This window comes from Yamadazyma tenuis, chromosome 4 (genome assembly GCF_029203305.1).
Source record: "Yamadazyma tenuis chromosome 4, complete sequence".
In the NCBI taxonomy this organism is placed as follows: Eukaryota; Fungi; Ascomycota; class Pichiomycetes; order Serinales; family Debaryomycetaceae; genus Yamadazyma; species Yamadazyma tenuis.
Window position 1 is genome coordinate 1114635 of NC_089464.1, and position 20525 is coordinate 1135159.

Here is a 20525-nt window from a genome sequence, read left to right on the forward strand (position 1 = left end):
CCTGATCCTTGCCCCTTTAAGACATTTGGTAAATACCACTCCAACTGGTTTCAAATTACTATTTGTGCGCTGACGGCTGAAGCACCAGGCTTTGTTAGATGTATCGAATTTCACCACCTACACATCCACAAACCTAACCTCCAAACTGTGTCGGTGTGATTGCCGTGTGCCTGTATTTTCTTCGTCGTATTCTCGACAGTTTTCGTTCCGGCGGCTGTTGTCTTCTCTTATCCGCCTGTTTAAATCCTAGGTTTTTTTTCTCACTTTTCTCGCTTAACCTCTGACTATCAACAAAACACTTGTCCAACTAAAGCTTTTTTTCTTTGTTTTTGTTAGTGGTTCTGTTTGCTTTCACTTACTGGCACCCATTCTACCTGGCTCGGGTATATTTCTACTGTTTGACTTTATTCATCCTCGTCGTGTGCCATTCCCATCGGCCCTTCTCCCGTGTGTTTTGACGCATTCTCCTGCCCTCAATCCCCTATTTTCAAACACACATATATATCCCAGCCTTTCCTCACAGTGATTTCTGTGCCCACACACTTGCAATGTATAAACTCCTCGTGCCGTTGTTGCTACTCCTTCGAGGTGCCAGAGCGGACTCATCCTCCTCCATATCACATCCACTGCTTGACTACGGTGAACTAGGTGGGAAATTAGGCCTCTTGGGAGGCTTCAACTCCATTCTGTACTACTCGCTGGCCAACGCCACTGGCTCCCTTACGTGGGAGGCCTCCACCGATACGTCCACAGATCCCAACAAGCTTTTCATACGAAAAGATAACACCACCAAAATCTTTGCCGAAGTCAGCGGCTCCATCTCAAGTATCCAACAACTTTCTGACGACACCATCTTAATCAACGGGGACTTTGATTCTTTCAACCAGCAGGCGTGTCAACCTCCCATAATTTATAACCTAACGAGTAACGACCTCACCAACTTATTTTCCAGCGCATCGGCTGCTAGGAGAAAGAGAGATTCCAATAACAGCTTGCCGTCGCTCAATGGGACGGTTGAAACCACCTACATAGACGGCGACTTGATCTACCTCGGTGGTGATTTCGAGTATAATGACTCGCACGGAGCCGTGGTGTACAACTCAACCTCCAAACAACTAATAGAGTTACCATTCAAGGGCTTTGGTAAAAACTCTTCTGTGAATGCCATCACAAAGGTCGATGGTGGTGATGATAATGGTTCCATTATATTTGGGGGGTACTTTGATACCTTGGGAATACCTGATCTCTTGGTCCATAATATCACTGCCCTCAATAATTCAACCAAGCATTCTAATTCTACCAACACTTCATTAATCACAGCTGAGCAGAAGATCTCCTTAAAGCATGGGACTTTTACCGACGTCAATGGAGATGGTTCCAGTCCTTCGTCGTTGATCTGTCCGTCCACTGGCTCTTCGTTATGGGCTCCTCAAGATAATTCGGGAGGTCAATGGTTGGTAACTTTGCCCTCACAGATGCAAGGTTTGACTCCAACAAAGGTCAGATTGTATATTCCCGATGGAGCAGATTCAATAGATACCTTCAGGATCTACTCGTATCCAAACAATGGGATAATGAACTTGACGTATGTGGATCCAGACACAAATGAAATCGCCTACTGTGATGCCTCGTGCCCATTGTCGGCTTTATCCCTGCTAAAAGAGGCTACTCAAGACAATTTGGATAACATAGCCGACTTGGATGTCGATGATGTATTCATTGGTGAAGATGATGGTACGTTTTCCATGTATTATGATTCCTCCACCCAAACCAAGACATTATCATACGGCAAAAACTTCCAGGAGTTTGCCTTTGAAAATGATGTCATGATTGACCAAATCGGGTTGACTGTAATCTCATGGCATGGTTCCAAAGGAGCAGTGGCTGGATTTGAATTGTACTCCAACTCCATTTTTGTTTACGGTAACGAAACCTTAAACGAACCTGATTGTGATGAAGATCCAGACAAAACTAATAAAATCGAAATTAACTCGGGTAGTTTCGACTCCATTGCATCTATTGACTCCTCCTTAGTAAATATGGATTACCAGGTCTCTACCGGGGGTGATGGAAAGGTCACCTTGTACCCAAACATTTCTTACTCTGGTGACTATTCCATCATCATGATCACTCCAGGATGTATCCTGGACGATTCTTGTGATTTAAGATCAATCGTTAACGTGACTGTCTACGACTCGGAGGACGAATTGCTTGCTCGGAAACTGATTTACCAAAACAATAACTACAAGAAGTTTGACTACTTGTTCTACGGTCATTTGGAAGGGTCTACTTTGAGCGAAGGGCAAACCAGAATTGAAGTTGAATTCGACCAAGCCATTGTTGAAGGGACCCAAGAACCTTGGATGGTAATAGATAAAATTCGAGCTGACATAGTTGAGTTGGACGATTACTACAACACAAATTCTACTAACCATACAAGAACCAAGAACGGCACTTACTCGGGTTTGGTGGAATTGAAGATCAATGGTTTATTTGAGTATTCCTTGGCTAACTTTTCATCCTTCAACGAAGATATGATCTACACTGTTGATGACGATATTTCCCCCGATAATCTTTTTGTTGGAAATTCGACCATCAACGTATTGAGTTCAGAATTGTCTAATGATACAGTTGTGAAACAGTTCAATGCTGACAATGGTACATTGTTGGTTTTAGGATCTTTCAGCTCAAACTCGTCGAATTTAACTCTCAGTAATGACAATTTGATCAACTTTAAGATTAGCAAGTATAACACCACTTCCAATTTCACGGTTGCAGATATTCAAAAAAGGCTGAAATGGGGGAACTTTGATATCGTTGATACTGGCTATCATACTACCAACTACTTATTGTCTTCTGAAGATGTTTATGTTGACTTGGTGACAAGAGCTGATGTTAACAGCTCTACTATTTTTGGTGGTACCTTCAACAACTCAATAACCACAGTGTCATCTTACGGAAGTGCCAGAGTTTTTATTGGTAGATTCCAAATGACCAACCAAGATGACTCCGGCGTAGAAATCCTTGATTTGTCCAACGGTAATAAATCTGTCGATGAGGCGAATAATTTCGTCCTTTATGCAAATGAAGACTTCTACAGTTTTGGTAATGACTTCATTGATGAAACTTTCGATACTTTCACTTTCATAACGCTTCCGTCAGCAGAATATTTCATTTTCTCTTCAAGTGAGGACACAAGAACCTGGGACAATTCCAACAAAGAATGGATCACCAATCCAAACAGGCAATTGAACATCACAGAAGTGATCACTTTATCTGATGGGCTGCAAATTGTGTCCGGTTCATCTTTCAATCCTATGGACAATTATTTCACCAACCAAGCCTATTTCACCAGTAACGATGATGTCAGTAATGGATCTTTTGACACCTTCAACATTGATCTTGATGGTGGAAACATCACAGTCTCTTACTATATCAATGATTCGGTGAGTGTGATTGGAGGAAACTTCCAAACCACAAGCAAAACACCAATTGTGGACGTTGGATTCTTGTCAACCAAGGATAATCACTCGTTTACCGGGGTACAAGGCAACATAGAATGGACTTCTAATGCAACCATTCAGACGGTATACGTTGATTCCAATGATGAATATCTTTTTATTGGTTATAATAATTCTGTCTCAGTCAATGGCCTTTCGTTATCGGGCGGTGTGATCATCTATGACATCAAAAGCAACAACTTCACTAGTTTCCAGCCTGCTGAGCTCTCTAATAGCGCCGGTGGTTTGGAAGTTAATGCCATTGTCTACTACGAGAATGGTAAAAAGTTATTGGTTGGTGGTAATTTTGATAGTGCTGGATCATTAGACTGTCAAGGATTATGTATCTACGACATAAAGAACACTAGATGGGAAAGTCCAAATAGTGATTTGGATGGGAACTACGTTTCCGATATCAAGTTTATCAAAAGCAATGAGGTTTTAATCACTGGAGCTTTGAGCTTGGAGAACAAAGACAGCAAATTTGCTGTTTATAACCTTGATAAAGATGAATTCGACTCCGCACCTTCCAGTCTCAATAATTTATCTTCGGATGATGTCCCCACCAAGCTCATCATGTCTGATGATAGTTATGATGACGATTTGAAGGGAAGATTCATTGTCGTTGGTAACGGGTTCATCAAAGGGTATAATGGCTCTGAATGGTCAGATATCGAGGGTATTGACTTCTCCAATGAAACAAGACTCGCGGACGTGAAATTATTGACCTTAAAGAAGTCTAACTCAGACAATGACCAGACCTACTTCAGTAAAAATCAAATTTTGGCTGTGGCAGGTAAATTCAAATTACAAGAATACGGTCTAGTCAATGTGGCATTCTACGATGGGAAGATTTGGACTCCTTTGGCATATACTACGTTAACAGGTACCCAATTAGGAAGTGTAAACTCTATCTTGGTCAAAGACCAATTTAGGTACTTATCCCTGGCAGACATAGAAAACAAGTCACTGAAGTTATCCAGCGGAAAAGTCGTTGGTATATCATTGGCATGTGCATTGGGAAGTACCACCTTTTTGAGTTTATTGTACATTATTCCATACTTAGCATTGTTCAGAAAGAACAAAGAAAATGAAACAACCGAAAGAATCGGAGAAAAAGAGATGATGGATGCGGTGAATCCGGAAGAATTGTTCCATGAAATCGATTTACAAAGGCATCATTAACACCATTTGACTGATAGATAAAAATAATAAATATCATATTTGTAAAGTTTCTATAAAGGTCTATGGGTCTAAAAGGAGTCACAGAGTTGTTCGAAGTCATCGGTTGAAGCAAAATGCTTGAACTTTTCCAAGTATTTCTCGTTGGCAGCTTCGGCTTCACTCGTCAACAATTCGCTTCTCTTGATGAATTCTTTAGGAGGGATGGTGATTCTTCCGAGCTTAAAGACATATCTCGTAACACCAATGGCAACGGTTCTGTTATCGCTCGTTTTAACAAACTTGGAAATAACATACAACCATTTATCATCCCAAGCACCAACTCTTGAAACAACGTCAAACTTCTCGAATAGCTTCAATTCCTTCTTGAAAGTACACTCGACTCTAGCCACTGGTACAAAAGGATAATTGAACACTGAAGCCTTCTTGAAATCGTTGTACTCGTTGAACATGTACGTGAAGAAGCCTTTTTGCATATTTTGGCAAAGCAATTTCATCCGGGCAAAGTCCATGTCAGCAAAGTAAGTTGAGTTCGACTTGTGGAGAAACATATCATACTCTAAAGGTGACACATAACTCGAGTACACGTTTGGCTCAAACACAGCCAATGGTCCTTTCTTCTCGATAGTGATATCAAAGGTGTTTTTTCCTCCGATTTTCAAATACTTCCACCTTTTGCTTGTAACGTAGCGTGTATAGGCGTAGTAGAACTTGAATAGATACGCAAAGGGTATTGTCTTGTAACTTGTCAACGTCAAGACTGCCAACACAATCTTCCAGAAATTATTCATGATATCTGCTTGAATACCTCGGATTTAAAATTCTCCTTCGCACCAAAATAATCGGCTGCAACTGTATTTGCCCCCTATATGCATAGTTGATGAATTGATGGTTTTAACTGACCTTTGTATGTTTTTTAATGGTTTTATGGGCATCTATTGAAGTGTCTTCACCCCACCTCTCTTTTGTTTGTAATAGATGCCAATTAAATATTACCGGTCAAGATATTTTTCTTCCTGGTTTAGGTTACTTTTGTGCACGAACACGTACTTAAGGATGGTGCGGTGGCTCAATTGGCAGAGCTTTGGTTTCCAACACCAAGGGTTGCAGGTTCAAGTCCTGTCCGTGCCACACCTTATTATTTTTGCTTAATTAACAAAAGAAATAGGATGAAGCTAGAGATGTAGGAACTACTCAGGATACAAGTTTATTTCTTGTGTATTTCTTTTTTTCATGACATTGTTTTCAATATAGGTGTAACTTTGCTTGTTGGTATGTTTTCTTTTGTGGCTGCGAATAGTAAAAATCACAAATCCAATCTAATATTCATAGGTATTTCTGGGAAGTATTCAGAATTGACCACACAAATTCCTATAAACCCACCGTCCACATAAACATAACTACTTACGCACATCTATATATTCAGAAGCACGATACTCATATCTGAATCATGAACATTTCTATGCCAATAATTTAACTACCTCCAAATATCACCTAAATGACCCAGAAAAATTACCAAAATAAACCCACACAAAACTCCACATCCATATGAGTCTTCCCATTCCTCAAACCACCAATGTTCCTCAAACGCCCATTTCACCACATGTCGAACGCCAGGTTTCCCTCTACGCGTGTACGCACCGAAAAATTTGTTGACACGAAAACTTCATGGATCGAGAAAATGTGAACTCAAAAAAACACACTAATCAGCCTACAAATGGTCGTCTTAGCCGCATCAATATGTACAAGAGGCGGAAAAGCCCTTTTATCCAGACAATTCAGGGATATAAACAAGGATAAGATCACCAGCTTGTTATCGAGCTTCCCCAGTTTGATTTCCAATTCTTCTTCTCAACACACTGCCGTTGAGGATGATAATATCAGATATGTTTATCAACCATTAGAAGAACTTTACGTGGTTTTGTTGACCAACAAGCATTCGAATATCTTGCAGGATATCGACACGTTGCACTTGTTTGTCTCAACCATCAGCAACTTATTGAGAACCATAGATGAAAGAGAAATCTTTGATAATGCTTTTGAGATTTTAAGTTCGTTCGACGAGATTATCAATAATGGTTACAAGGAGAATTTGACGTTATCTCAGGTACAATCATTCTTGGAAATGGATTCCCACGAAGAAAAGATTCAAGAAATCATTGAAAGAAACAAAGAAATGGAAGCCAATGAAGAAAGAAAAAGAAGAGCAAAGGAAATCCAAAGAAAGGAATTGGCCAAGAAGAACTTGGAAAACCAGTTTAACAGACCTTACGGGTTTGATGAAGCTGCTGCTCTAAATAACCACAACCAACCAAGCTACCAGCCTCCTGCTATAGTTGACAACTCGATCGAGTCTCCTTCACTGGGTGGTTATTTGAACAAACCTTTGACTTCTAGATCCGGAGGTTTACAATTGGGTAAGAAACCTGCTGGTAGATCAGAAGCCTCTCAACCTTTGTTGTTCAACCCAGCTACTAACACAGCTGTTTTACCAAACTCCAGATCAGTTTCAATGACTCCAACCCCCGTGGTTAACAGTGCACCAAAAGTCCCAAACAATGGTATATTAGTTACCATCAATGAGAAGTTTAATGCTCAATTACAGAGAGATGGTTCGATTTTGTCGACTGAAGTCAAGGGTGACTTGCAATTGAGAATCAACAATGAGGATTTGAGTTATTGTAAGATTTTGTTGAAAACCACCGAGAAATCCAGTGAAATACAATACAAGACTCATCCAAACGTTGATCGTAATTTGTTCCAGCAACAGCATGTAATTGGATTGAAGGATAAGACTAAGCCATTCCCTTCAAATGACCAGAGTTTGGGTGTTTTGAGATGGAGATGTGCTGGAAAGAGCGATGAATCCAAATTCTTGCCAATATTAATTACTATTTGGTGTAACCCCAATGGTGACAGTACTGATGTGACCATTGAATATGAATTGACTTCTGAATTCTTGGAAAATAATACAACCAACAGCTCAATCGATGATATCAAGATAATCTTGCCAGTTCAAGGAGATATTCACTTAAAGGAAGAAAACAGTCAAATTAGTTACAATATTGAGGACATTGGAACCGTGTTTAATATTGGTTCCATATCCACCGATGACCCACAAGGTTCTTTTGAATTCACCGTGGATACCCCCGATGAAGATGCGTTATTCCCAATGGACTTGCAATTCACAGTTGAATTCGAAGAGATTACTGATAGTGATAACAGTTTCGGTAAAGTCCAAGTGTTGGACATTGTTGCCAGCCAGAATGAAGATGAGGAATCGTTACCATTTGACTTGCGTGAAAACTTAGCCACTGAGTCCTACCAAATCGTTTAGATCAAACAAAATGTACAAAAAAGAATCAAATCGAAGTAGAAGATTTTACCATCTGTTATAAACCTATATCTATACAATGATCGACACACCTGATAATGCAATTGAAAAGTTGATGCCTAAGTTATAATCGAGATTAAGTTTCTCCAAGTTTCTCAAAATGGTGGCTCTAGGATCAAATGTACCGTCAGTCTCTTTAACATGATTGATTATGACGTGCATATCTTTCAACGGATTTTCTGTGCCGGAAGCATTCACACAAAAACCATTCAACTTGTACAATTCCCTCATGAGATGTATAGGGTTTAAATGCCCATACAACAGAGTTTCCACACAATTACAATTGGAACACTCAAGGACTATGGCACTGAGGGATTTATCTAGCACCATAGGGACAATTTCCTTCCAGATGACTTCATTGAAATTCTGGTTGGAGATATGGTCGCTCTCGAAATCTCCAAATACCAAAACCCTCGAATTGATGGTCTTATAGCTTATGAGGAAAGCAGACGACACATAGGTAACCGATTTAGATTCTTGATAGATTCCCTTAAAATTTTCGTTTATGGAAATGGAGGAATTTCGGTGGCCCCTTTGCAACTTTCCATGACTTAATTTGAACATCTTAACTGAATAGCTGCTGACGTCAAAGGGTGACTCGAAGCCAACTGTGTTTAAGTTGACAATTTCAAATTCTTGCATGTTGGGCCAAATTATCCCGTTGAAGATATGAGAGTTCAAGGCGTGAACGGTATCACAGCTTCCGTACACCTCTTTCGGGTTCGCCTCGGTGAAGTTCGGTGAGTTCAATACCAACGCATAGATATGGTCGAGATGCGGATGGGAAATTAAGTAACTCTTGATATTCTTGAACACATCCACAGCCGCCAGGAAGGGAGACTTGCCCTTGAACACCGCAAACGGCTTGGAGGTGCTTGTCTTGAAGTATTCGTCGACGCTGAGTGAGTCGTTGTAAAGATTCAATAAGTTACAGGATGGTAGGTCGTGGGTCTCATTGAAAATAACTTCGCTTAATTTTGCGAGGCCAGCTCCGGCGTCCACACACAAAACTTCATTTTGGAGGTTTCTCTCCACGATATCCTGGTATGATATATGCAGTGGTTTTATGAGGATGCAGCAGTTGGAGCCTTCTATGGGCCCACCAGAGCTTCCCAAAAAAGTGAGTTCAAAGGCCATATGAAATAGGAATTCACGAGAGAGGATGAGATTAAACAAAGGAGTTTAACCAAGGAAATTAACTGGGGGAAATCAATAAGGCGAGGATGGAGGAGGAATTATAGGGATCCGTTGGGAATGGAAGGATTTTCAATATATATAAGACAAAGCACCCGGATAAAGAATTAAAAGGAAATGGACTGGATGGATAAAAAAATCTGGGATTTATGGATCACAAGTCGAAACAGCTACGTTCAATTATGCAGGGGAAAGGCGAGGTCCACTTCGAATAAAGAACCAAGAAAAAGGGAAAAAGAACCCTAGTAGATGAAAAAATAAATTGATACTGGAGTGAAGGGTCAGATATATAACCAACTACCAGAGTATATATAGAAGAAAACTGCCCCGATGCAGATCTCACTTTGTGTGTAGAGCGCAAAATGGAAGCTCCCTGCAGATTTAAGGTTCGACCAACCACACTTTCAAAAAGACCTGCTATTAGTAATAGTTCAAAAAGCAAAAATGGGGAGCTAAAAATAATCGAAATCCAAGTCTCACGCTCCCTGCTTTGCGAGGGTTTCAAGAATTCGGGATAATTCCAGAAAAAAAAAATATGCATCAAACAATACTATTGACACATATAAATTGAATCGATTTGGGGGATCGTCATTTCAGGTTTTTGGGTACAGTTGCTAGTTGGTGGAATAATGCATGAAACTGGTGTTTAAAATTGTTCTATTTTGGTTCTGTCGTGCAAGTGAACTATGCGTAAATGCAGATGACTTCAAGCTAATCCGCGAATAGAAATGGGCTGATCCAGTACGTCGAGGTAGCAGAGTTTTTTGCAGATACGGATTAGGGGAAATTGTTTAGATCTTCTCATGCATAGAACAACCTCGTCGTCTATGTGAATCTGTGTACAGTGTTTTTCTTGATGAAGACCGCACCTTCGTTATCAGAATGTCACCTGTGGGTGGTTTTCAATATCGCTCTTCAAGTTTCAATATCGCAGGCAGAATAAGATAATGACATATCCACAGATTCTTAATATAGTGAAGTAGGTTTATGAGTTCAAGACTTCATAATTGCGTAATTCTCTATATAGAAGTATGGTGTATTATAAACTAAAAAGACCTATACATTAAGTGGTGCAGAATTTGCAGGCCCTTTAATCCACAATGAAAAAGTCTCTCTTATTTCGCCTTGATCGCTGATTAGATTCCCTGCTTCATCCACCATATTACTTTCCCTATCATCATACACAAATTGATACTCTCTTGTCGCTTCTGTCATAGGTTAAATGATTATCCAGCGATTTTATTTTTACCCCTTGATGCGATATAAAACCCAAGAGCGCAGAGAATGAAAATGTAGGTGTAATATAAGAAAGATAGCCTTGTGGTATCGCTGTATCTAGGTCGAGAAATTGAGTTCTAGCACTATACGACATTTTTTTAGTAGAGAGCGTCAAATTTGGATAGGGAAGCCAATATTTGAGTTTTTTGATTTTGAAAAATTAGAGGCGCTCAGTAAGACTTTATTGAATTACAGATACGGTAAAATTAAGACCCCATATGTGATATTTATTTCAACATCTGGAGTTAATGAATATTTCAAGTTACGTTATTGAGTTCTTTGCTATGCGCTATTAATTATGAGTTGGTTACGATATCCAGATTATGGAGGTGCAGCATTCTTCCAGAAACCGCTGAGCCCAACAGAAAAATTGGTGGCAGCCGCTGGTGAAAATATCAGCTGAGGAGGCGACTCCCATTAAGGTTGCTCTAATAACTGCCATTTCAAAACCATAAAGAATCGGACCCTTAATTTTAGCCACAATATAAGGGGTAGATTCTTCATGATCGATCGAAGATATTCACCAAAAGCTTATTGTACTGTAGGTTTTCACCATCAATGATAATTCATCTGTGGCGACTTGGTTGGGCATCTCCCAACAGAAACTTGCGCGGTTGGTGCTACATACCATCATACGATTGATGACTCCGAGAATTAGCCCCAATTAAAGTTGCAGCCCGAAACTATTGTCCCCGGAAAACTAAGGCAACAGTTCCATTATAATATATATTGTTCTGTGCTGCGAGTGGGTGCCCCAGTAGGTTTTCAAACACACTAAATTTGCGCCCTGGAGCTTAGTCGCAGATGACAGTCTTCTGCGGCGGGATTTACCAGGACTCGGACCTTCCTTGTGGCTCTGGTCGGAGCTCCATACACCCGGGCCACAAAGCTTCAGGAGCCGTACACTTTTGAATAAAATATTTTTTGTACTTATAAACGATACTTTATAATCGTCCTTAGCGATCCTTAAAAGTATGTAGGCCGCACCCTAACTTGAGAACGGTTCAAGCCTATTTTGTAGACAGGTTTACCGGAGTAATCTCCTCAGTTCAGCTAAATAAAAGTTTGGCAGAACCCTCGACAGTCGAACCTCGTATGATTTCTCTAGGGTTAGAAGAATCCAATAACTAATTATTTTTAAGATTTTTTCCGGTTGTGGGGAGGTTAGATGCTTTGACCCTTATTGCACCAATGACTGGTATTATTTTTCTCGTATTGGCGAAGATGATAAAAGGCATTGGCAAGTGGACCCCAGGTCGACCCAAAGGTTTCTGCCCAAATATCCAGTAGTTGACTTGTAGGCCTCAACGCCTTTACTTCGAACGTTAGCAGCATTTACATCATGAAAATTTTCTGGGTTTCTTAGGGCCTTGTCAAGCAACGGTGATCGATGATTGGGGCGACAGGAAAATAATCATAAAAAATATTGCCCCACCAACGCAGAAATGATAGTATCATATATCTAACGAGTTGTCACCGGTGGTAGCATCGATATCTTTCTTGTCCATAACCCACTAAATGTGTTTGTGTCCAGAAATGTATCAGGCACCTAAAAACCCCAAACTCGAGGCGGCGGTGGAAACCCCAGATTTCACCCAGTGTTTGGCAAAGGCGGCAATGATTAGTGTTTTTATTTAAACAAAATAACCATCTGCTTAATCTCGTAATTCATAAGCTAATTTCCGATATTTTGTAACCGTCTCAAACCAGCTGTAATCCACATACGCCTGAGGACCCACAATGTCTTTTAAAAGATCAGATATCTCCTACTGGATAACTCCACTAAATGTGGTTCTCCAAAGGATTATGTGCTTTTTTATTGGTAAGTATGGTGCCCTTGGTCAAGGGTCTTGACTCTTGTGAGCCAGAAAACGTCCACGCTGGTCTCAAAGTGGAACTTTTGGATGTAGTTTCCGATCAAGATCCAGATACTTATATGGAGACTCTCAATACCAAGGCTTCACTGTATACTTGGACTGGAGTCACCGACATATACTTTTATTATTGGGCCACTACGGAGCCATACTATATTACGCTCTACGGGGTAGTAACCAATATGAATCCTATTGGATTGAGGTACACTGGGTTCTTTCTAGCCCCCCAAACCGGTACTTATACGTTTTATTTTGAGGTGGATAATGCCGTGTCCTTTGGAATAGGTGAAGGTATTGCTACCAGCTGCTGTAACTGCTGTAACGGGGCCCCGATTGCGTTGTCAAATGGTCAGGCTATTTTAGAGTCAGTATTTTCCAATGGATTCACGGGCTATCAGGTGTCCTTGACAGCAGGAGAATACTATCCAATCAAAATGATATTCTATAATCAAGGAGGTCCCGGTGGTATCTACCCCTATTTGGTGACGCCTAGTGGAGCTATTTTAGTCGGATCTAACATTCCATGGTATTATAATGAGCCTTGTTTAGTTACTTCTACCACTGGGTGGTCCGGAGCGTTTACTACTACATTGACCGAGGCTCCTGACGAGACAACTGATCCCACAACTATTGTTATCGAGACTCCTTTTCCAACCAGTTCCAGTGAACTGAGTTCTGAGTCGAGTACCGCATCTTCGAGTTCATCGGAGGCATCTAGTTCTAGTGAACTGAGTTCCGAATCGAGTTCTGCATCAAGTTCGGAGTCTTCGAGTTCTTCTGAGGCATCTAGTTCTTCTGAGGCATCTAGTTCTTCTGAAGTATCTAGTTCATCTGAGGCATCTAGTGAACTGAGTTCCGAATCGAGTTCTGTGTCAAGTTCGGAATCTTCGAGTTCTTCTGAGGCATCTAGTTCATCTGAAGCATCTAGTTCATCTGAAGCATCTAGTTCATCTGAAGCATCCAGTTCTTCTGAAGTATCTAGTTCATCTGAGGCATCTAGTGAACTGAGTTCCGAATCGAGTTCTGTGTCAAGTTTGGAGTCTTCGAGTTCTTCTGAAGTATCTAGTTCATCTGAGGCATCTAGTCAACTGAGTTCCGAATCGAGTTCTGTGTCAAGTTCGGAGTCTTCGAGTTCTTCTGAGGCATCTATTTCTTCTGAGGCATCTAGTTCTTCTGAGGCATCTAGTTCTTCTGAGGCATCTAGTTCTTCTGAAGTATCTAGTTCATCTGAGGCATCTAGTCAACTGAGTTCCGAATCGAGTTCTGTGTCAAGTTCGGAGTCTTCGAGTTCTTCTGAGGCATCTATTTCTTCTGAGGCATCTAGTTCTTCTGAGGCATCTAGTTCTTCTGAAGTATCTAGTTCATCTGAGGCATCTAGTGAACTGAGAGCCGAATCGAGTTCTGTGTCAAGTTCGGAGTCTTCGAGTTCTTCTGAAGTATCTAGTTCTTCTGAAGTATCTAGTTCATCTGAAGCATCCAGTTCATCTGAGGCATCCAGTTCATCTGAGGCATCGAGTTCTTCTGAAGTATCTAGTTCATCGGAAGTATCTAGTTCTTCTCAAGTATCTAGCTCATCTGAAGCATCCAGTTCTCAAATATCCAGTACTTTAAAATCTTCCCAAAGCAGTTCACACACTTTGAGTGAAAGATCTAGCAGCGTCACAGGTACCTCTCTTCCGGAACTGTCCAGTCAGTCAGTCGAGTCGGTCGAGTCAGCCTCTGTATCGACTTCTGAATCAACTACCGGTTTTGTATCAGGAACGGTCTCTTTCGTTGACTCGTTTATACCTGTGCCCCCAGCTGGTTCTAGCGAAGTGATTGACACTGAGCACACCACCGCACTTGTCACTGATACTCTTACAGTTTCTTGTAGCACTTCAACTGATGTTGCTGCGTCCTCCCAACTGCCAAGTGCCACTATCACTATTCTTTGGACTTCCACCATCACCTCCACTGCCGCCAAAACCTGTTCAAATGGTGAAGAAACGATAGTGATTTACAAGCCAGGGAAAGGTGCGAGTGCCACTATAGAAGTTGGTACAGAAACCAAAGCTGGTACAGGAACCAAAGCAGCTCAAAATAATACCCCACAGAGCTCTAACGGAGAGGCCACAAATGTTGGCACTTCTACTGTCACAAATGTTATCACGTCCACTATCATTCCACAAGGAGCGGCTGTATTAACTGCGAACACCGCGGATTCCAAACCCTCAAACGGTGAGACTGTTTCGACTGCTCACCTAATCTCCACTTCCCTGTTTAAAGGGGAAGGATCCCAAAAGGCCAATGCTTTCGGATTGGCCCTTGGGTCGGTGTTCATGTGGATATTGACATGAGACGGTTTCGTAGGTATTGATGTATATTATTCCAACTGTAAATGCAAAAGCGCTTAACACTACAATTGCTTACTTCCATATCCAGTGATGTCTTTAGCAAATTCCCAGCTCTGGTTACTCACTTGGACCTGTTTGTCATACTTAACGCCTTCAGAGTTCAAAGTTACCAAAGTGAACGTCTCAGCTGACCTGGCATCTCGGTAAAACAACACTCTCATACTGTCCATGATGACTTTCTTTGCCTCTTCTTCAGACACATTGACATAATCCTTATCTTCTGGAATCACCTTTCTCAACAATGGAACCGCCAAATACGAGCCAAATCCGGTGGCCAACGTCGAGGCTCCATAGGTTACTCCCAACATATCAATGTACTTCAAAAATGGGCTTCTATCATCATTGAATCCTGCGACTATCACCGAATTCCACAAGGGATTCATCTTGGACCTTCTGTTGTACAACACCCTACTCAAGAACTCATGCACATGAGGAGCCCTCAAGTTATTGTCTCCAAAGTTGTCGTAGACTTCTTGTTCAGTCTCCAATTCATCCAATATTCTTTGTAACTGCTGAAAATCAGATATGTCCCCCGAAACACCAACCACGGTTTCCTTGCCCACCTTGATCAATCTTTCGATATTGTTGAATCTCAAAAGCGACCCGTACGAGCCCAAGTTGTCTGCAGCCATGACAATGCCATCTTTGTACTTGATGCCCAACACGGAGGTACTGGTGATGATGGGATTCTGCGTGTTCATTTTGGGGAACAGGTCATGCTCGGCCGGTGCGTTCTTAGCATTGGCAATGGCGTGGTTATATTGACCATACGTTTGGTCACTGGGTCTTCCCCACTGGTATGGATCGTGATTCATGGTGGTGTTTGTAGAGTGGCGATTATCAACTTGTCAGTGCGAGGTTTGCGACAATCCGGGTCGTGTGGAGCCCGTTTCCCTTTCCACTCCCTCCGGACATAGACAGATATCCACCACAAACACAACGTGTACATATACACATTCTACAGGGGACAATAAATAGTCATAGATTCTATGTATATTTTATCACTAAAACACAATCTCGGCTCCTCCGCTCACAATGTTAGCAGCTTCATCTTCCTTAGGAACCTTGTATCTAAATCTCAAGGGCAACTGTGATCTGGAAAAGTATTCACCATCCTTTGGCTCTAGTGGGTTTGGGTTGGAAAATGGTGACGAGGTGGTGCCACTAGAAGAACTTGGTTTTAATCCATCAGGAGCCATCGGGTGAATCCCGGCAACTGATTCTAGACATGGTGTTAGTGACTTGAACGCGAGTTTCAATGGAACCGAGGTGATAGGTTTGTCTATATGTACGTACTTGCATGCTTGTGGGGTCCTCCCACAAACTTGATCAACGGAATGTGCTTTAATAATGATTGAGTGCCTCTCATGGTATATTGTCCAGTCAGAAAAAACTCATTTTCCTCCGGGGTGCGAATTAGGACGCTTTTGTACCACCCCAAGTGACGAGAGATAAACTCCAATCGTTGGGCAACTTCCACCAAAGTCCCTTCACCAAAACAATACTGTCTTGATGGGACACAGACTCAAGAGCTTAGCTGCTGCCGTGTTTCCCCGGTATAAATCCAGTCTCCCACTCGTGGTTTCAAATTGCTGCAAAATGGGACTCACCCAATTGCCCACAGAAGTGAAAGTACGCATATTCTCTTACTTGATTCCATTCAAAGATGTCCACATCCAGTACACTTGTAAGGAACTTTATGGTATCTACTTGGCTTGTTTCTACCGGTTCATACCCTTGATTGTCAATTTTAACTTCAACTTGTCCAGTGCTACGTTGACTGCAAATTTGACGTGTTTGCAACTTCACATTACAAACCGTCGGTCCTACACAGCATACAAAAAATTCAACTACTCCCGCCTTCAACCCTTGAAGAACCTCCGGATCCTTAGTCTTGTTGCTGACGACTGGTGGTTCTTGGAGTTGTTCAATACTCCTCCACCCCAGCTTCATCTGTTGAATGTGGGCTTGGTACCCAATCGAAGAAGTTGGAACATCAGAAACCTTAGGAACTTGCTACATATATTAAAACCATCCACAACCTGCCACCTCAAAAAGCTCAGCATCACCTCGAAATCATTCATAGTCCGCCGTCAACATGTGTTTTTGCCAAACGAAAGTGCTCCTATTTTTTTCGCCATTCTTCTTGAAATTTGGACACAAGCTATATATTCGTCTTCCCTGTCGCTCCAGTTCATCGAGTCGAAGAATCTTGATGTATTTGTCGTCATCGGATCATTGCTGCTTCCCCGGCTTAAGATGTTGGTGGTTGACGACTGTTCACAGGTACAGTTACAAAGATGGGTGGCTCGTCACCAGCAGGTGACACAATTCAACACGGTGGTAGTTCTAGTGAGCTTTTTGACCTTGCAAATCTGCATAGATGTTTGTGGAACCAATAACCTTCGTCCTGCTGTGTGGCAGCTCAATGTAGCAAACGTCCAGAGGCTTCGTCAGTTTAAAAGAGCATTGGAAATTGATGACAGCGACGATTCATGGTGTTAGATAGACGAACATTGTACTTTAGAGCATTCCATACTTAAAATCCAATGCCCAGCTCAGGTTTCAAGACCTCTATTACTCTCATTAATTATTCGCACTTTCCAGAATCAACACCATGAGTGACAAGCTTTCCCGAACCATACAACGGTTCCAAGCCAAAATCGACAGCGGCAGCTTCTACGAGGCCCACCAGACCTTGAGAACCATCGCCAATCGATACATCAAGGCCAAGCAGTACGACGAAGCCATCAATCTTTTATACCAAGGTTCGGTCATTTTGGCAAAGAACAAAGAGTATACCAGTGCATGCGATTTGATTGTGTATTTACTCGAAGTATACCATGAGAGCAGCAAGACCATTGATGACAAAGACGCTAAGGACAAGATTATCGAGGTGATAAGTTACATTCCCAGTTCTGATCCGGGGTTGGCAGATTTATCCAAACGGGCGGTGGAATGGTCCAAGAACGAATCTAATAAGTTTGGAGACCACGATTTGCATAACTTGTTTGGCACCAAGTTCTTGAATAGCCTCGGCGAGTCCAAGGCCGACGATGTGGAAAAGAGAAAGATCTTTAGCGTGGGAGAGTTCCACTCGATTTTGGGAAACTCCAGCTCGTTGAACACCTACACAGACTTCTTATACCAGTGGGCCAAGAGCAGCGATGAGGATGAAGGAATATTCATTACCCGAGCCGTGGTCAACTACGCCTATTTGAAGAACATCGAGTTTGCCAAAGAGTGTTTAAGTAAATTCATGGCTAAATTGATAAAGGACTCTCCTAATTATGAAACATTGACCCAAGACCACCACACAGTCTACTACTATCCCCAGAAATCGGTGATAAACTTTGTCCAGTTGTTGGTGATCACCCTTTGCAAGCAGGACGCCGGGCACAAGTTCCTCAAGCTCTTTGACTTGTACAAAGCCGACTTGACCCACTATCAACTCGTGGGTCCGGTGGAGTATTTGGGTAGGTTTTACTTCAACTTGAAGCTCGGAAACCCGGCTGCCAACCAAAACATGTTTGCCAACTTGATGGGCGACTTGTTCAAGTGATTCAATATGCATCGGTGGCGGTGTCAAGCACCTCATCCTTATGAATACCACTCAGGTTCAAGGCCTCCACCAACTCAATGCGATTAGCCTTTAATAGTTCATGTTTAGCTTCCGAATACGTACACCACCGTCTTTTCCTTTTGCTCAGCTCGGGCCATTGCGTGTGAAGAGTATCGACCTCCATCTCATAGAAATGGAACTCGGACTTGGGAACCGTCTTTTGGGGGTCAAACTCCTTTCCTGGTGGTAGAATTGGTGCTTTACTGCCTCGACTATCATACACAATTGGAAGCTTTTGCACAATTTTCCCTTCACACCCGGCCTCTTCCCATGTTTCTCTGACGGCAGAGACTACGAAGTCGTCGCCTTCGTCGAGCTCGATGCCTCCTTTGGGTAATACCCACTTGTTGGGATGAACCGATGACAGAATCATAATCACCTTATCTTGTGGGACATTCAAGCAGATACATCCTGCAACCATGCGGGAGCCAGTGTCGGGATTGTACCGCTGATTCTCTCTGCCCACCCTGCTGGTGGTGCTTTTGTGGAGGAGGTTTGGGTTTGTGGAGTAAGGGCTATTCATCTGGAGGTGATTGAAGACGGCGAAAAGAGCGCGCAGATGAGAAGGGACAGCAATATAGCCAGAACAGGGTATCAGGCGAGATGGTAGGGGCAAGGGCAAGGATAAGTAGTTGGTTGTATAGGCTGGGGACTGGTGGTGGAGCTGGCTGAGTGTTGAGTCAGTCTCTGCCATAATTGTCATTTTGTGCATTCGGTCCCACTGGTGACCGGCCGCTTCAGATCGCACTGAAAAAAACCCTTTGTCACCACCATGCGGTTATTGTCAATATTCCTTGTTACCACGGCGGTGGTAGCCCACGGCACCAACGACATCAAGGCGAAGCCAGAAGGCATACTGTGGCAGGACTGGCACATGTTGGAAGAACACCAGATTGAACAGTACGACCCCATCACCTTCTTCAAGATCCACGACCTCAACGACAACGGCAGGTGGGAAACCACAGATATCTTAAATATCTACGGGCTTGCACGTGATACGGTTGTAGGGGACGGCTCGGGCATGGGCCAGCATGAACATGGCCACGAAACCATCACGCAACAGGCCAAGGATCACGTGGTGGAGACGATTTTGCTGTTGATGGCCACCAACGGTGACAGGCACATATCGGCCCAGAATTGGGTTGACTTTACCTCGAGCGGCAAGCAGTTGCCCGACTTTGGCTACGGCCAGGGCCATCACCTCGACTTTGAAAGAGAGTACGAAGAGCACCACTGGAACCAGTACCACAAAGATCAGGATCCTGAGGTGTTGATCAAGCACAAAGAGGATATCGAACACGAGATGTTGCACCACGAGCATGAGATCGAGCAGTCCCATAACATGGCCCCCGACATCCGTGGGATCACCAAGAATTTTCAATCGCCGATAAAGCTTCACAATCTTCCTGCCAAGTACACCAAATGAATTTATTAAATATACACGTCTAAATACTACTGTTTCACGCATCCAAAGGCACAGTCTCTCAACTCTCCCAAGTCGCTTTTACACCTGTCCGGGTTCATGCCGTTTGTCCTTAAACATGCGTCATATGCCTGTAGTTTCCCGGCGCAGAAACTCTGGATCTTTTGAAATGAGGGTGCTTTGGTCTTGATGCACCCAACAAGCTGGGCCTGTTCGACATCACAGTCACCTGGCTTGGACATGCACTGGTGGAACAGAAGAAACTGCTGCGGGCAATATCGTGCGAGGTCTTCGAGGAGAATCTGGTCCAATACTCCACTGCTCATGTCTACAGTTATTTTCAGCAAAAGATGCGAAAACCCAAAATCACCCATGTCGGCTGCTGTCCACATCAAAACTATTCTAGCGACTCTAACGTGGGTGCCGGTGATATACACGTTCACAGAACATGTGTATCAGCCCTATTTCATAACTGGCAGGAGCATGACGCCTGCGTTCAATCCAGGAACTTCCACCATGACTAATGATATCACCATGGTGCAGAAGTTCGGATTGAAATCCCCTGACAGTCTCCACCGTGGTGATGTGATCCTCTTCCGGTCGCCGCTCAGCCCCGAGAAGATCCTTACAAAGCGCGTGATAGCCGTTGGCGGTGACACCGTCGC

The 20525-nt window shown here is 42.6% G+C and overlaps 9 protein-coding genes and 1 non-coding gene across 10 annotated transcripts; 6 read left to right on the plus strand and 4 right to left on the minus strand. All coding sequences in view use genetic code 12, as the record gives it.

The window, feature by feature from the left end:
• Window positions 1-548: 548 nt before the first annotated feature.
• PSN45_003593 (uncharacterized protein) lies at window positions 549-4685 on the plus strand (the record flags this gene model as incomplete). Its single annotated transcript, XM_066158114.1, has 2 exons — window positions 549-4435; window positions 4484-4685. The coding sequence occupies 2 exons, from the start codon at window positions 549-551 to the stop codon at window positions 4683-4685; spliced, it is 4089 nt and encodes a 1362-aa protein (XP_066014211.1).
• A 68-nt stretch (window positions 4686-4753) lies between these two features.
• PSN45_003594 (uncharacterized protein) lies at window positions 4754-5473 on the minus strand (the record flags this gene model as incomplete). Its single annotated transcript, XM_006684143.2, has 1 exon — window positions 4754-5473. The coding sequence occupies one exon, from the start codon at window positions 5471-5473 to the stop codon at window positions 4754-4756; it is 720 nt and encodes a 239-aa protein (XP_006684206.1).
• Window positions 5474-5740: 267 nt separating this feature from the next.
• Window positions 5741-5813, plus strand: PSN45_003595. The gene has a single exon. It is a non-coding gene; the product is annotated as a tRNA-Trp (tRNA).
• Window positions 5814-6399: 586 nt separating this feature from the next.
• Window positions 6400-8019, plus strand: RET2 (coatomer subunit delta; the record flags this gene model as incomplete). Its single annotated transcript, XM_006684142.2, has 1 exon — window positions 6400-8019. The coding sequence occupies one exon, from the start codon at window positions 6400-6402 to the stop codon at window positions 8017-8019; it is 1620 nt and encodes a 539-aa protein (XP_006684205.1).
• A 69-nt stretch (window positions 8020-8088) lies between these two features.
• PDE1 (3',5'-cyclic-nucleotide phosphodiesterase pde1) lies at window positions 8089-9213 on the minus strand (the record flags this gene model as incomplete). The annotated part of the gene is made up of 2 exons (XM_066158115.1): window positions 8089-8108; window positions 8202-9213. The coding sequence occupies 2 exons, from the start codon at window positions 9211-9213 to the stop codon at window positions 8089-8091; spliced, it is 1032 nt and encodes a 343-aa protein (XP_066014212.1).
• A 6606-nt stretch (window positions 9214-15819) lies between these two features.
• PSN45_003598 (uncharacterized protein) lies at window positions 15820-16184 on the minus strand (the record flags this gene model as incomplete). The annotated part of the gene is made up of 2 exons (XM_006684140.2): window positions 15820-16037; window positions 16112-16184. The coding sequence occupies 2 exons, from the start codon at window positions 16182-16184 to the stop codon at window positions 15820-15822; spliced, it is 291 nt and encodes a 96-aa protein (XP_006684203.1).
• Window positions 16185-16414: 230 nt separating this feature from the next.
• On the plus strand, window positions 16415-17320 carry PSN45_003599 (uncharacterized protein; the record flags this gene model as incomplete). Its single annotated transcript, XM_006684139.2, has 1 exon — window positions 16415-17320. One exon carries the CDS (start codon window positions 16415-16417, stop codon window positions 17318-17320), a length of 906 nt encoding a protein of 301 aa, XP_006684202.2.
• Window positions 17321-17432: 112 nt separating this feature from the next.
• Window positions 17433-18377, plus strand: PSN45_003600 (uncharacterized protein; the record flags this gene model as incomplete). Its single annotated transcript, XM_066158116.1, has 1 exon — window positions 17433-18377. The coding sequence occupies one exon, from the start codon at window positions 17433-17435 to the stop codon at window positions 18375-18377; it is 945 nt and encodes a 314-aa protein (XP_066014213.1).
• A 1-nt stretch (window position 18378) lies between these two features.
• Window positions 18379-18858, minus strand: PSN45_003601 (nudix superfamily hydrolase 8-oxo-dGTP pyrophosphatase; the record flags this gene model as incomplete). The annotated part of the gene is made up of 2 exons (XM_066158117.1): window positions 18379-18465; window positions 18556-18858. The coding sequence occupies 2 exons, from the start codon at window positions 18856-18858 to the stop codon at window positions 18379-18381; spliced, it is 390 nt and encodes a 129-aa protein (XP_066014214.1).
• Window positions 18859-19209: 351 nt separating this feature from the next.
• On the plus strand, window positions 19210-19863 carry PSN45_003602 (uncharacterized protein; the record flags this gene model as incomplete). Its single annotated transcript, XM_006684137.1, has 1 exon — window positions 19210-19863. The coding sequence occupies one exon, from the start codon at window positions 19210-19212 to the stop codon at window positions 19861-19863; it is 654 nt and encodes a 217-aa protein (XP_006684200.1).
• Between the last annotated feature and the right edge of the window lie 662 nt (window positions 19864-20525).